This window comes from Entelurus aequoreus, linkage group LG14 (genome assembly GCF_033978785.1).
Source record: "Entelurus aequoreus isolate RoL-2023_Sb linkage group LG14, RoL_Eaeq_v1.1, whole genome shotgun sequence".
Lineage (NCBI taxonomy): Eukaryota > Metazoa > Chordata > Actinopteri > Syngnathiformes > Syngnathidae > Entelurus > Entelurus aequoreus.
In genome coordinates, this window is record NC_084744.1 from 28,902,487 (window position 1) to 28,919,540 (window position 17,054).

The window sequence follows — 17,054 nt, forward strand, 5'->3', positions numbered from 1 at the left end:
TAGACTCCAAACTTCCCAGAAAAAGCTAGTCAGATTACTTCTAGACCTCCACCCCAGATCACACCTCACTCCTACCCACTTCTCCAAAGTGGGCTGGCTCAGAGTGGAGGACAGGGTTAAACAACTTGCACTGAGCCTAGTCTATAAAATCTGCTACACCTCCCTGACACCGAAGTACATGTCAAACTACTTCCTTAACGTAAATGACCGCCATAACCACAACACCAGGGGGAGCTCCACTAACCACGTTAAACCCAGATTCCGATCTAACAAAGGTCTGAACTCAGTCTCTTTCTATGCCACATCAATGTGGAATGCACTCCCAACAGGTGTAAAAGAAAGTGCATCTCTATCCTCCTTCAGAACCGCACTAAAAGAACACCTTCAGGCAACTACAACCCTTGACTAACACCCTCCCCCCACCACATCCCACCTCCCCGGATTGTAAATAATCAAATGTATATACTTGTTCTTATGCTTTCTGAGCTCACTGTACATATCCTACCAAGTCAGACCTACACTGTTTCAATGTCCATTTCTCAGATGATATAATTGTTGATGACTGAAGTGCTGATATCAACCAAACCTAACCCCCTCCACATCCCACCCCCCGGATTGTAAATAATGTAAATAATTCAATGTATATACTCTGATGATTAACGTGTGTGATGACTGCATTATGATGATAGTATATATCTGTATCATGAATTGATTAACGTGGACCCCGACTTGAAAAACTTATTGGGGTGTTACCATTTAGTGGTCAATTATACGGAATATGTACTGTACTGTGCAATCTACTAATAAAAGTCTCAATCAATCAATCATCTATTGACCTGAAAGTATTAGTGATATCGTTGACAATGCTTCTCCATTGAGTAGTTATTCCAAGGGTCCTTTTAATGTTAATGATTAAATATAAAGTTAGGAAAGATGTGAGAGTAAGAAGTAAACAAACCTTTTCTGTGCAACCCAACTTGATGATTCCTGTAAACAGCGTCCAGTAGTGGTTGTTGTTTTGTTTTTATAACATTACAAATAATTATTCAACGGCCGCAGTTAGTCACTGATTCACCAACACTCTCGGCATTTGTAATTCACACATTTTCACGCAATCACGACACTTTATACTCACATTTGATCTCTACTTGGCGATGTGTTGCTCACTTCCGCGTCTCTTCGCCGGCAGCTAGCAAGCTAAGCTAACTAGCGAGCTAAGCTAACTAGCAAGCTAAGCGAGCCTGAGACGCTTCAAATGTCACCGAGTTGAGTCGTGTTGATCCTGACGCGAATAAGTAATCACGTGTAGTTTTGTCATTCGATAGAGGAATAACTGCACAAACGTAGAAATGAAGAAAATAATGCAGACTTAGCTGCGGCTGGTGTGTCTTTGTTCTGCTTCTTCTTCTCCTTCCTGGTGCGTTGCAGCCATGGCCTGAAGTGACTAGCGCCACCTACAGTACTGTAGTATATAGAAAGGTGTATTCAACAAATCCATATATTGTCTCACAATATGTACGGTTAAGGACTGTAAATTTTCGTTCGAGGTGACTACTAAGGCTCAGGTCCCGGATGTTTTCAGGAAAGCCCCGAACCTGAATGTTACTTTTTGAGGGCAGAACAAAGGCGCTCGCCAGGGACGTGCAGTACCGGAGTCCAACAGAGAGGCAGCAGCTGCGTAAAGTTGCCTGCATACAGACTACCTGAAACTCCCCAGAAGAAGATGCTCACCGGCCAATCACGTCACCGAGTCAATTTTTGTAAAATAGACAGTCCAATCACAAGAGAGAATGCAATGTTTTTGTCCCGCCCCCGCAAAACCGCAGAATAAGTCGACAATTATATTTCACAAAGATATATATATTGTTCAATTATGTTCTCTATCACAGTGGTTCTCAACCTTTTTTCAGTGATGTACCCCCTGTGAACATTGTTTTAATTCGAGTACCCCCTAATCAGAGCAAAGCATTTTTGGTTGAAAAAAATAGATAAAGAAGTAAAATACAGCACTGTCATCAGTTTCTGATTTATTAAATTGTATAACAGTGCAAAATATTGCTCGTTTGTTGTGGTCTTTCTTGAACTATTTGGAAAAAAAGATATAAAAATAACTAAAAACTTGTTGAAAAATAAACAAGTGATTCAATTATAAATAAAGATTTCTACACATAGAAGTAATCCTCAACTTAAAGTGCCCTCTTTGGGGATTGTAAAAGAGATCCATCTGGATTCATGAACTTCATTCTAAACATTTCTTCACAAAAAAAGAAATCTTTAACATCAATATTTAGGGAACATGTCCACAAAAAATCTAGCTGTCAACACTGAATATTGCATTGTTGCATTTATTTTCACAGTTCTTTTTGACAGATATTTAAAAAAAATCTCACGTACCCCTTGGCATACCATCAAGTACCCCCAGGGGTACGCGTACCCCCATTTGAGAACCACTGCTCTATCACACACGGACTACATCATTTATTATTTAGACAAAACTGGGCCGTCATTTATTGTCCAACTTCACAACAGAACATCACATGCTCTACTCCATTTCCGGTGCATCACTGAATATTGTCCCTGTTGCAAAACAAACAGTAGTTCCTAGGGAACGCATATCTTAACAGTAGCTCCTATTGTTGCATATATTATTGTTATTTTCTATTGTAGTATTTAGAGATGCAGGCCGATACTATCGGCAGGCCGATAAATGCATTAAAATGTAATATCGGAAATTATCGGTATCGGGTTTTTTTATTATCGGTATCAGGGTTTTTTTGTTTTTTTTATCAAATCAACATAAAAAACACAAGATACACTTACAATTAGTGCACCAACCCAAAAAACCTCCCTCCCCCATTTAAACTCATTCACACGAAAGGGTTGTTTCTTTCTGTTATTAATATTCTGGTTCCTACATTATATATCAATATATATTAATACAGTCTGCAAGGGATACAGTCCGTAAGCACACATGATTGTGCGTGCTGCTGGTCCACTAATAGTACTAACCTTTAAAAGTTCATTTGACTCATTTTCATTTATTACTGGTTTCTATGTAACTGTTTTTATATTGATTTACTTTCTTTTTTATTCAAGAACATTTTTTTAATGTATTTATCGTATTTAATTGTATTAATTTTTTTTAAAAAGGACCTTATCTTCACCATACCTGGTTGTCCAAATTAGGCATAATAATGTGTTGATTCCACGACTGTTTATTTCGGTATCAGTAATTAAGAGTTGGACAACATCGGAATATCGGATATCGGCAAAAAAAGCCATTATCGGACATCCCTAGTAGTATTGACTTGGAGTTTATTCAAAGAAAATATTTGACTAAACATGTAAAAAAAAAAAAAAAAAGTGTATTTTACACGCTCACACCATCCATCCATCCATCTTCTTCCGCTTATCCGAGGTTGGGTCGCGGGGGCAGCAGCCTAAGCTGAGGACAAAGCTACGAGCGATGGGAGACCGGGCTTTCTGCTCCGCCGCTCCCAGTCTGTGGAACGCTTTCCCTGACCACCTGCGGGCACCACAGACTGTGGATGCTTTTTAAAAAGCCTTTTTTTTTAGATATATGTATAGTAGTTTTAGCTATTTGGCTGTTCTAGTTAGCAAATGTATACTAAAAACTAATTTATTTTTCTTAATGGAAAGGCAAAAAGGCAACGCTCAGGCAAATCATTTGGTCTAAAAATGCATTTTCCCATCGATAACATGACATCATCGCGCCAAGTGCGTGCTCTTTCAGTCAATTAGCGAGCAAGGAATATATGTGTGTATATATATATATATATATATATATATATATATATATATATATATATATATATATATATATATATATATATATATATATATATATATATATTATTATTATTATTATTTTTTTATATATATATATATATATATATATATATATATATATATATATATATATATATATATATATATATATATATATATATATATAGAACTAGATGTTTCAATCCCTTGGTAAGTAGGAACAATCCTGACGGTAGCAGTCGGTGTGGAGTGGTGAAAGGGAGGGTAAGTATGTCATTGGGGTCTTCGGGTGGGCACCCTGCTTCATCGACGTTTCGTTGATTGAAGCCCACGACGTCTCCAGAGGGCTCAACGGTGTGCCTAGCGTCCCAGGCACACCCCCCTCCATGCCACACCCTCCGTTTCCCACTCCTTGCTGTTAGACTTTGGCCATTTCACCAACGGCTTACGTCCTTGCATGTTTTCCTTTTTGCGGTGTACTGGGTATGGTCTTGGACTGGTTGTTCTGCCTGAAGCTTCCCCCTCATCCTGCAGGGTGCTGATGCTCTGCGGACTGTGGGTTTCTTCCTGCCGCTGAGTTTCATCCGACTGATTTAACCTTCTTCTTAAAAGAAGCCGGTCAATGCGGGGCCCTGGGTTAGGGGTTTTCAGGCATTTCTTCCGTCCCTGGTGAACTTTAAGACCATGGGTTATATATATATATTTACAGCCCGGCCCCCGGCCAATTTTTTTTTTATTGTAATTTTGAAGAATTTATCTGAATGTGCATGTACTGTTTCTGTTCAAAATTGTTTGAAATGTCACATGTTAAATGTTTAAATATTAACTGTCGGTTTAATTATGAGACACAATTGTGTCAAAGTCTAGATTTTTTTATTTCATGCTTGAAATAAGAAATTATTACTTTGAAAAAGCAGTATTATACTCGTCAGTGTTGATGACACAGCTTTGCAACAGTTGATATTCTAGTTTCAAGCATGTTTTACTCAATATAGGTCATCAAATCTCAGCAACAAGCTGTAATATCTTACTGAGATCATTCAGGACCAAAACACTTAAAACAAGTAAAACACTCTAACATAAAATCTGCTCTGTGAGAAGAATTATCTTATCAGACAGAAAATAAGCAAATATCACCCTTATTTGAGATATTCAATCTTACTTAGATTTCAGTTTTTGCAGTGTAGATGACAACATTGTACATCGACCCATTCGCGGAGCAGCAGTCAGTCAACAAGTCACAACGATCTCTAATGGGTGAGGGCGACCTACGTCACTTCCGCCTACCAATCCCCTAGCAACCGGGGATTCGTTGAAAACAAACCAGCTCACAGCGAACACAGCATTGACAGAAAAAGCATTTAACGAGCGTTGTGGCTTGGAAGTCGGCGTTAAATCCTTCATTTACGCATTTTTACTTATTCGCATATTGTGTGAAAAAACGAAAATGTATTATTTGCGTCAGACTCGTCTCAGTGAACTTTAAAGCTTCTCAGGCTTAGCTTAGCTTGCTAGTTAGCTTAGCCTGCGCGCTACTAAGAAAGAGACGCGGAAGTTATCAACAACAAGATCAAGTGTTAGTGTATAAAATATTGAGAGATTTGAGGGCTACATGTATTGAATGGCAACATGAAAATGATAGGGTTTATTGGTTTTTAAAAACCCAACTGTTAAGTGCAAATTTAAACGAAACCGGTTTTCGAAAATAGCTAGCTAGGCTATAGACTATATAGTATATTACTTACTTAACTTAATCCTCTTCTTCCCGGATGGGAAATAAGGCTTCGACGACTCGACGCCATTCATCTCGCTGCTGTGCTCGTCTCTGTGCCTCGCCCCATGTAAGCTTCATCTCTTTCAGCTCCCCTTCAACTGTTCTTCGCCAGGTGTTCTTTGGCCGCCCTGGCTTACGTTTTCCCGGTGGTGTCCATCTTAACGCTGCCTTTGGTATCCTCTCGTTGTCCGGTTTTCGAAAATAGCTAGCTAGGCTATAGACTATATAGTATATACCGCATGGTATTTTTGTACAACAACAACTTCAGCTGTCGAACGTTATAAGGTACAAATTCAACAAGTACAACATTAGCACGGACGGTATAGCCAAGTTGTGGTTAAGAAGGTGCATTTTTGTTCCATATATTTACCAGAAACGAAGTGATCCGAACACACGACCCGGGACTTTGGGGGACTCCAGTGAGAACTGTCCTCTTTTTCCCAGTGTAAAGCTGCGAGCCATTTGTCTCGTCTCTGTGGGCTTTTATCACGCTTTGGCAGAACAAAATACAACCTTTGTTTTCCCTGTTTCCAGTTGTGGTTAGTACAACCAAAAACAACACAGTTTTTCGGCATTTTGGAGGCAGAATGACGGGTTTAACCAGCGTAGGTCGACAGGTTAAAGAGTAATGGCAACGGTTTGTTTTCAACGCCAGTCTGGTTGCTATGGCTCGAAGAACCCGTATGTAGCTCAGCTGCCCGGATGTCGGCCCTCACCCATTATGCACAAAAGAAACTCTTAAAACGTACACAATCTTATCATTTACACTTTTAGACCACTTATTTTCTTACAGCCATTGCTTTCTGACGCGTATGAAGGTTAAAAACACGACAAGTTACAACTTTCACAAGAGGCGCTCTCACGAAACCCGGAAAGATTAGTTTCCGGTCATGCATCGCAACTTCCACACATCCTGTCAAAATAAAACACACTGCTGTAATAAAATGGTCAACTTCCAGTCATGAAAACACGTAGGACCTTCACAAATTGATTAACCAACAAGCTAAGTAGTGATATTATTTTGTAGGAATGTAACTTTTGACAGCAAAACATCAACATGCGCTAGCTTTTTGTCAGCGAATTTGATATGCAGTACTGAAAATTGACCACTGGGTGTCAGTAACGTCATTTAAATGTAGATGTGACCTACATAGAGGAGAAAATAAGCGATAACAACCAGGAACTGGATTATAATGTGAAGAGTCACATTATAATCCAGTTCCTGGTTAGTCCGAAATGATGATTCGGTGAAGAAAATAGAACAGTTGAACCACTGGATGGCGCTCAAGATCTAACGTGTGGGCACCTAAGACTGTTAAAGGCCTACTGAAAGCCACTACTACCGACCACGCAGTCTGATAGTTTATATATCAATGATGAAATCTTAACATTGCAACACATGCCAATACGGCCGGGTTAATTTATAAAGTGCAATTTTAAATTTCCCGATAAATATCCGGCTGAAAACGTCTCGGTATGATGACGTTTGCACGTGACGTCACGGGTTGAAGCAGACATTTTGGAATAGTACGGTGGCCAGCTTAAGTCGTCTGTTTTCACCACATAATTCCACAGTATTCTGGACATCTGTGTTGGTGAATCTTTTGCAATTTGTTTAATGAACAATGAAGACTGCAAAGAAGAAAGCTGTAGTTGGGATCGGTGTATTAGTGGCTGGCTGCAGCAACACAACCAGGAGGACTTTGACTTGGATAGCAGACGCGCTATCCGACGCTAGCCGCCGACCGCACCGGGTGAAGTCCTTCGTCGCGCCGTCGATCGCTGGAACGCAGGTGAGCACGGGTGGTGATGAGCAGATGAGAGCTGGCGTAGGTGGAGAGCTAATGTTTTTATCATAGCTCTGTCGAGGTCCCGTAGCTAAGTTAGCTTCAATGGCGTCGTTAGCAACAGCATTGTTAGGCTTCGCCAGGCTGGACAGCATTAACCGTGTGGTTACAGGTCCATGGTTTGGTTCAGTGTCTCCTGATAGTAGAAGTAATAGTAGTATTGTTAATCTTCTGTCTATCCTTCCAGTCAGGGGCATGTTTCTTCTGTTTCTATCCGCAGTTAAGCACGATGCTATCACGTTAGCTCCGTAGCTAAAGTGTTTCGCCGATGTATTGTCGTGGAGATAAAAGTCACTGTGAATGTCCATTTCGCGTTCTCGACTCTCATTTTCAAGAGGATATAGTATCCGAGGTGGTTTAAAATACAAATCCGTGATCCACAATAGAAGAAGGAGAAAGTGTGGAATCCAATGAGCCCTTGTACCTAAGTTACGGTCAGAGCGAAAAAAGATACACCCTGGCGTCCTGCACTGCACTCTAATCCTTCACTCTCACTTTCCTCATCCACGAATCTTTCATCCTCGCTCAAATTAATGGGGTAATCGTCGCTTTCTCGGTCTGAATCGCTCTCACTGCTGGTGTAAACAATGTGCAGATGTGAGGAGCCTTTCAACCTGTGACGTCACGCTACTTCCGGTACAGACAAGGCTTTTTTTATCAGCGACCAAAAGTTGCGAACTTTATCGTCGATGTTCTCTACTAAATCCTTTCAGCAAAAATATGGCAATATCGCGAAATGATCAAGTATGACACATAGAATGGATCTGCTATCGCCGTTTAAATAAGAACATTTCATTTCAGTAGGCCTTTAAAGAAAATTCGTACAAAAATAAGGGAGAGAAGAGGTTGAAGGATAAAGTTACACAATGAAAAGATGGAGTGCAACAAGGTTAAGAACAAAGAGTGGATATTGACTACGTTTTTATGCACTGAATTGGTCCGATTTCTCAAACAGAAGCATGATCCTACAACACTACAGACCCTGGTGGACCCTGAGTTCATCCAACAGTTACCTCCTTATTATTCCAAAAGTCAGAACACAAAGTCACAAGATGGCATCTTTCCACCGTTATGGCTCCTGTTTATGGAACAGCTTGTCGGGTCTTAGGGCTGCGGAGAACGTTCATGTTTTTAAGAGCAGGCTTAAAACCCAGCTTTTTGATTTGGCTTTGACTTATTTACTCATTTTATTGAAGTCGTTCATACTTTTCTCTTTATTTCTCATGAGTTATGCCAGATTTTATTTATCAGATATTATACATATGTATTTTTTTATCTTCATAATTTTACTCGCTTTTTATCTTTTATTCTTACACATGGTTCTTACTATTTTGAATGTTTTATTATTTTTACTTTCCAGCGTTCTTCAGAGGAAACCCTCTGCAACAGAGATTCTATCGACCATAGTTGTGGGGGCGCTTTGTGTCAGCGTCCTTGTGGCCGTGGTCTGGTGATCTCCTGGTGCGGCTGGCTCCTGTGATAGTGTTTATTTACCTGGCTCCTCTGTACTCAGCCATGCATTTAACTTTTGTGTGTGTGTGTGTGTGTGTGTGTGTGTGTGTGTGTGTGTGTGTGTGTGTGTGTGTGTGTGTGTGTGTGTGTGTGTGTGTGTGTGTGTGTGTGTGTGTGTGTGTGTGTGTGTGTGTGTGTGTGTGTGTGTGTGTGTGTGTGTGTGCGAGCGACTGATGGCGATGGATGTATTGGTTTTAAGTCTGTAAAGCACTTTGTGCTGCATTTTTAATATATGAAAAGCCCTTTTTTTAATAAGGTTTAATTGATTGATGGAAACACCTTAATCTGGACTAATACATCTAGATTATGTTTACTTGTAATTACTTGTTTACTTACTGAGAATGACGGGAGACCTGCAGCTGAAAGTTGTCGGACGTATCGGGCGGGAAATTGTTTTAATATGGGCCTGCTGCAATGCAAGCAGCCCATATTATTATTGCTCATACTTCAACTTTTATTATTATAGTTCCGCACGTTTCTCTTACGCTTAATACGAGACGAACCGGCCAAGGAACCCCCACATATGTTATACCGTCGGAAAGGTCTCGTTCGCGCCGATTGGGAACATTTCGTGTTACCATGGCAACGCTATTCATTCATTAAAAAAGTAATGTGTACACACCATTTTAATGGACGATTGCTCTGAGACAAACGGCAAAAAGACTAAATTACCTCCTCTTGTAGCTCAGCCATACCTTCACGTAGCTCAGTGCTTAACGTCTCATTTTGTTCACACACTTGTGTACTTTAACCCTGGCTAAAAAGTTTTTAAATCCAATGTTTGGTTTTGGCTGGATGGCCATTGGAAAGAGGCGAGTGCCATCGGCCTTCCTCCATTAAAGCGGACGACGTCCATTGAAGCCCCAAAAATGTGCTTTTTGTGGGTGAACAACCGGTCCTAATCTTTTATCCGACTGTCATGTGTTTCTGTGAAAACGTTGACACACATGTCCTCTGTCAGAAAATGTCACTTTTATGGAGCTCATGTGTCCCATTTTGCTTCTGTTGGCCCTCAAAGCTAAGAGAGTCAGCTAAATCTCTCATTGACTCCAATGTTAGATGTCGGCGCGAAAAAACACAACAATTCTTATTATCCTACTCCCTCTTTCTACTCCCATTTTTACATTTATTGGATATCTGAGAACACCGGAACGTTCCCCAAAGCCTTGAGGCGCTCACGGTTTTTAGGAAAAGTCGATATCTCGAAGCGTTTTATCCACAATCAGACATTGTTCGGCATGAGGTTTTTCAACAAATCCTACATAAACTGCTGTGTCATTGTGTAATGGTGGTGCAGGCCCATCACAATTTCAGTGGGAATTTTCTAGTTTTATATATTGTTATACAACTAATTCAACTGTATGTATCCATTTAAATCAGACCTGGGCAAATTAAGGCCCGGGGGCCACATGCGGCCCGTTGAGCTTTTCAATCTGGCCCGCCGGACATTCCTAAATCATTTCTTTAGATGTTTAAGATGGAAAGTGTAGCTGCCATTATGATGTGCAGTGATGTTTTTGTCATGATCCATGTCCCGGATCATGTTTTATGTTCTGTTAGTTTTGGACTTCATAGTTCCTGTTTTTTGTGCACCCTTGTTTGTTTTAGTTACCATGGTTACTTATTATTTCCACCTGCCTCTGATTAGTGTTCGCCCGCTCACCTGCTGCCCGAGCACTACTCAGAGGAATTATTTAAACCTGCCTTGCCCTCCAGTCAGTGCTGGAGTATTGTTTGTTGTAAGCTGTGGACTCCCTGTTTCATGCAATGCTCTGTTCATGCTTGTTTTCTGGAGACACTAGTGATGGGTTGATGAGGCGTCATGAAGCGTTTCGACACATTGCAAAACTGTATTGATACTGTGTCGATACTGTGTCACTAAATACTGACATCTGCTGGACATTAAAAATCCCTACAGGCAACCTATGGACCGACTCAACTGACACTGATTTTATGACCTAGTATATACAATAATATAAATCAAGTCATTGTATTTCATTTAGGATTATTTCATATCTTCATTTAAATAAAAATATTTTTTTATCTTTTTTAGATACAGTCAAATAATGTGAACATGTATCGTGACTAGGATGGTAGAAGGTGGGGATTGAACCCCAGTAACCAGCAACCCTCCGATTGCTGGCACGGCCACTCTACCAACTTCGCCACGCCGTCATTCCTGTACCTTCTCTAGTAACAGTAGTGATGGGTCCTGCAACACAGATGCATCGGCGCATGCGTCAAGCTCATAGAGCGAAACCCTGTGTCGGTGCGCGTACCGCTTTTAGAAAGTCACGTGACCGATCATGAGCTGCTTTGGTCACGTGACCGATACGCGAACTGTATCGCACTGACGCCTCCTCTGTGCCCTGTGAGCAACGTTCCCTCTAAGGTGCGCACCTGCGCAATTGCGCAGTGCTCCTCCGCGCACACCGTGCGCCGCACAGCCAATATATGCCGCGCACCAAATCAAACCCATCTGAATTCTAAACAAAATAAACACATTTATTCTGTGTAATTTTGAAATGCAACTTTGAGTGACAGTGACAACAAGCGGCCCTAACGGTGTTCGTCAACAACACGCATTGCGCCGCTTCCTAATAAACACAGTTTGGCGCGCAGGCGTCAGTGCGATACAGTTCATGAGCGGTCACGTGACCAGAACAGCTCATGAGCGGTCACGTGACCAAAACAGCTCGTGTTCGGTCACGTGACTTTCTAAAAGCGATACGCGCACCGACACAGGGTATCGCTCTATCAGCTCGACGCATGCGCCGGTGCATCGGTGTTGCCGGACCCATCACTAGGAGACACCATAGTTCATGCTGATGATTTCATGCTTAGTTCATGCTGCTCGTGCCTTGCCAAGTAAGTTTTGTTTATTTATGCCACAGTTAGCGACTTTTTGTTTCACGTCCATAGTTCAGGCTAAGTGTTAACTTTTGTTTCCTGCGTTAAGTTGTGCCTTCGCCTTGTGCGCCTTTTGGTTTTCACCTTTTTTTTTAACATTAAAACCATGTTTTGTTGTACACTGCCTGTCATCTCTGCATCTTGGGGTTCGTCACCTCCACATCATGACAGATTTCTAATGACCGTAAGTCTTCAACTATACAAAGTATTTCAATGCTTGGAATCTGCGCTTATGGATGATATACCAGTTACTATGGTCATCTAATTAGTTACTATGGTGATCTAATTAGTTACTTTGGTAATCTAATTAGTTACTATGGTCATCTAATTAGTTACTATGGTAATCTACTTCACAGCAGCTCAGACGAGGCACCAAGCAGTGTGGGCGGGAAGCGTTTCCACAGACGCGGAAGGAGATTTTCACAACAAAGTTCTAAAGCTTAGTGATGTATAGAATAGAATAGAAAGTACGTTATTGATCCCTGGGGGGAATTCAGCAAATATCAGATGTATCAGATTGTAGGTGGGTTTATTTTGTACCCTTCGCGTTCATATTTCACTGTTTGTTGCAATTTAGTTTCCGTTTCACTTAATTGTAAAATATGTCCATCGAAAGGGGGTGTGACGTTCATATTTTGTCAATATTCAGTGTTTTATCGTTCATAGAAAAATGTAAAATTCCATTACGTTTTTTAAGGCGGTCTGTCATAACGTTTTTAGCATTCAATCAGACAATATTGTGAGATTTTGTGTTAGTGTTCCTAAAAATAGATATACCCGCCCCCAGACACATTTTTTTTAAAAATGTGGCCTCCGAGTCAAAATAATGCCTGATCTAAATGGTGTCCAAATCCACCCACATACTTCTGAATTTGCAACATGACACACACAACAATAATGTCACACATGTTGGATAACTTTTCAACAAGTTTAATTTTTAAAGTTTTGACATTTATTTAAAAGTGACATCTGCTGCTGTTCTCACCAGCACACTAGTGTTGCGCAATCTGGAACTTCTACGCAACGCTACACTTTCCCACCAGTGTGCGTTCTCATGTGTACTTTCAAACTATGGTTTTGTCCAAACCCTTTGCCACAGACTAAACAGGAAAAAGGTTTCTCTCCGGTGTGCGTCCTCATGTGCACTTTCAAGTTCGGCTTTTGTCTGAAACCTTTACCGCAGACTGAACAGGCATAAGGTTTTTCTCCAGTGTGCGTCCTCATGTGTACTTGCAGATGTGGATTTTGCGTAAAACCCATACCACAGATTGAGCAGGTGAAAGGTCGATCCCCAGTGTGTCTCCGGAAGTGTATTTGCAAACTGTGGTTTTGTCTGAAACATTTGCCGCAGACGGCACAAGAAAAAGGTTTCTCTCCGGTGTGCGTTCTCATGTGTAATTTCATGTTTTGATTCTGTCCAAAATCTTTACCACAGACTGAACAGGTGAAAGGTTTTTCTCCGGTGTGGGTTCTCATGTGCACCATCAGGTTTGGTCTGTGTCGAAAACTCTTGCCGCAGACTGAACAGGTGAAAGGTTTGTCGCCAGTGTGCGTTCTCATGTGGACTACCAGATTTGGGTTGTATCTGAAACCCTTACCACAGAATGAACAGGCAAAAACTTTCTCTCCAGTGCGTATTCTGTCAGGAGAGTGTGACGTTGTGTCCTCACTATCTGATAGTGGAGCTAAGAGCTTGTCTGCTTGTGATCCTCCACAGTGGTCTCCATCAGCTTCTGTTGTCATGTGTTGTGTTGAGCTGCTGCTTGGAGGCTCCGCCTCTCTCGTCTCCTCACTTTCACCTTTGACCTCGTCACCTTCACCCTTCACAATCACACCAACCTCCAGTCCTTCAAAATGCACTCCATCCTGCCTAATGCTCTGTTCCTCCTCTTCCTCTTTGATGTAGGGGGGCTCTGGCTCCTCCTCTTCTTTGATTCTGGGGGGTGGTAGCTCCTTTTGCTCCACCCTGGAGCTCCACTCCTGCTCAGGTAGAAGATGTTCTTGACAGACGTCTGCAGGACACAAGAACACAAACGCACGCTTTAGAAAAGTCCATCTTTATCCACCTTTAACGTTCCCAGAGCATTATTCAAACCAATCGACTTTATTACTACCGTATTTTTTCAGACTATAAGTCGCAGTTTTTTTCATAGTTTGGGAGCGACTTACGTGTGAAATTATTAACACATTAGCGTAAAATATCAAATAATATTATTTAGCTCATTCACGTAAGAGACTAGACGTATAAGATTTCATGGGATTTAGCGATTAGGAGTGACAGATTGTTTGGTAAACGTATAGCATGTTCTATATGTTATAGTTATTTGAATGACTCTTACCATAATATGTTACGTTAACATACCAGGCACGTTCTCAGTTGGTTATTTATGCCTCATATAACGTACACTTATTCAGCCTGTTGTTCACTATTCTTTATTTATTTTAAATTGCCTTTCAAATGTCTATTCTTGATGTTGGCTTTTATCAAATACATTTCCCCCCAAAAATGCGACTTATACTCCAGTGCGACTTATATATGTTTTTTTCCTTCTTTATTATGCATTTTCGGCTGGTGAGACTTATGCCCCGTAGCGACTTATACTCCGAAAAATATGGTATACCACATTTAAAGAACATTAAATGTTTACCAAACTGCTGAACAGTGGTTCAAACACCAATAAAAACAAAAGTTGCAACTAAAATGTGGACAAAAATCACTTTTCTTGGGGGCCAATTATTGAGCAACCATGACACTAAACTAGTGTTGTCCCGATACCAATATTTTGGTACCCGGTACCAAAATGTACTTCGATACTTTTCGGTACTTTACGATACATTTCTAAATAAAGGGGACCACAAAAAAAATAGCATTATTGTCTTTATTTTAACAAAAAAATCTTTCAGTACATTAAACATGTTTCTTATTGCAAGTATGATATACCGTATTTTTCGGAGTATAAGTCGCTCCGGAGTATAAGTCGCACCGGCCGAAAATGCTGTTCCCAATTAGCCTGCACACCTGTGGGATGTTCCAAATAAGTGTTTGATGAGCATTCCTGAACTTTATCAGTATTTATTGCCACCTTTCCCAACTTCTTTGTCACGTGTTGCTGGCATCAAATTCTAAAGTTAATGATAATTTGCAAAAAAACATTTTTTTATCAGTTTGAACATCAAATATGTTGTCTTTGTAGCATATTCAACTGAATATGGGTTGAAAATGATTTGCAAATCATTGTATTGCGTTTATATTTACATCTAACACAATTTCCCAACTCATATGGAAACGGGGTTTGTATTACAACTGTCCCTTTTGTTGCAAATGTTGTTCAGAATTTGGAGAAGTAGTCCTATACACACAGTAATGTGTCATGATCTGTGGTCCGGATCATGTTTTCGTTATGTTCTGTTAGTTTAACTCCAGTAGTTTCTGTTTTTTGTGCACTCTTGTTTGTTTTGGTTGCCATGGTGGCATATGATTTTCACCTGCTGCTGGTGTTCGGACGCTCACCTGGCTCTAATCAAGAGACTATTTAACCCGCCTTTGCCAGTCAGTCGGCCTGGTGTCATTGCTCGTTTCAGTTCTGATTCTATAGTTATGATAGTTATTGGTTTCATGCCACAGTGTCATGTTGTTCTATGCCATAGTTCATGTTAGTTGTTTCATGCCAGTGTCATGTTGTTTTATGCCATAGTTCATGTTAGTTGTTTCATGCCATAGTGTCATGTTGTTCTATGCCATAGTTCATGTTAGTTGTTTCATGGCACAGTGCCATGTTGTTCTATGCCATAGTTCATGTTAGTTGTTTCATGCCAGTGTCATGTTGTTCTATGCCATAGTTCATGTTAGTTGTTTCATGCCATAGTGTCATGTTGTTCTATGCCATGGTTCATGTTAGTTGTTTCATGCCACAGTGCCATGTTGTTCTATGCCATAGTTCATGTTAGTTGTTTCATGCCAGTGTCATGTTGTTCTATGCCATAGTTCATGTTAGTTGTTTCATGCCACAGTGTCATGTTGTTCTTTGCCATAGTTCATGTTAGTTGTTTCATGCCACAGTGTCATGTTGTTCTATGCCATAGTTCATGTTAGTTGTTTCATGCCACAGTGTCATGTTGTTCTATGTCATAGTTCGTGTTAGTTGTTTCATGCCAGTGTCATGTTGTTCTATGCCATAGTTCGTGTTAGTTGTTTCATGCCACAGTGTCATGTTGTTCTATGTCATAGTTCGTGTTAGTTGTTTCATGCCACAGTGTCATGTTGTTCTATGCCATAGTTCGTGTTAGTTGTTTCATGCCACAGTGTCATGTTGTTCTATGCCATAGTTCGTGTTAGTTGTTTCATGCCACAGTGTCATGTTGTTCTATGCCATAGTTCGTGTTAGTTGTTTCATGCCACAGTGTCATGTTGTTCTATGCCATAGTTCATGTTAGTTGTTTCATGCCACAGTGAAATGTTGTTCTATGCCATAGTTCATGCTAGTTGTTTCATGCCACAGTGTCATGTTGTTCTATGCCATAGTTCATGTTAGTTGTTTCATGCCACAGTGTCATGTTGTTCTATGTCATAGTTCGTGTTAGTTGTTTCATGCCAGTGTCATGTTGTTCTATGCCATAGTTCGTGTTAGTTGTTTCATGCCACAGTGTCATGTTGTTCTATGTCATAGTTGGTGTTAGTTGTTTCATGCCACAGTGTCATGTTGTTTTATGCCATAGTTTGTGTTAGTTGTTTCATGGCACAGTGTGATGTTGTTCTATGCCATAGTTTGTGTTAGTTGTTTCATGCCACAGTGTCATGTTGTTCTATGCCATAGTTCGTGTTAGTTGTTTCATGCCACAGTCTCACGTTGTTCTATGCCATAGTTCATGTTAGTTGTTTCATCCCACAGTGTCATGTTGTCCTATGCCATAGTTCATGTTAGTTGTTTCATGCCACAGTGTCATGTTGTTCTATGCCATAGTTCATGTTGTTTCATGCCACAGTGTCATGTTGTTCTATGCCATAGTTCATGTTAGTTGTTTCATGCCACAGTTTCATAGTTGTTCTATACCATAGTTCATGTTAGTTGTTTCATGCCACAGTGTCATGTTCTATGCCATAGTTCGTGTTAGTTGTTTCATGCCACAGTGTCATGTTGTTCTATGTCATAGTTCATGTTAGTTGTTTCATGCCACAGTGTCATGTTGTTCTATGCCATAGTTCGTGTTAGTTGTTTCATGCC

At 40.5% G+C, this 17,054-nt stretch overlaps 1 protein-coding gene across 1 annotated transcript in view; it reads right to left on the minus strand.

The window, feature by feature from the left end:
* The window catches only part of LOC133664271 (zinc finger protein 569-like), a 40,686-nt gene that overhangs the window by 13,995 nt on the left and 9,637 nt on the right, over positions 1-17,054 (minus strand). The window contains exons 3-4 of the mRNA XM_062068783.1: positions 12,863-13,844; positions 1,370-1,462 (exon numbers count right to left, since the gene is read on the minus strand). Of these exons, the coding sequence (XP_061924767.1) occupies positions 1,370-1,462; positions 12,863-13,844 (1,075 nt within the window). The remainder of the gene's footprint in view (positions 1-1,369; positions 1,463-12,862; positions 13,845-17,054) is intronic.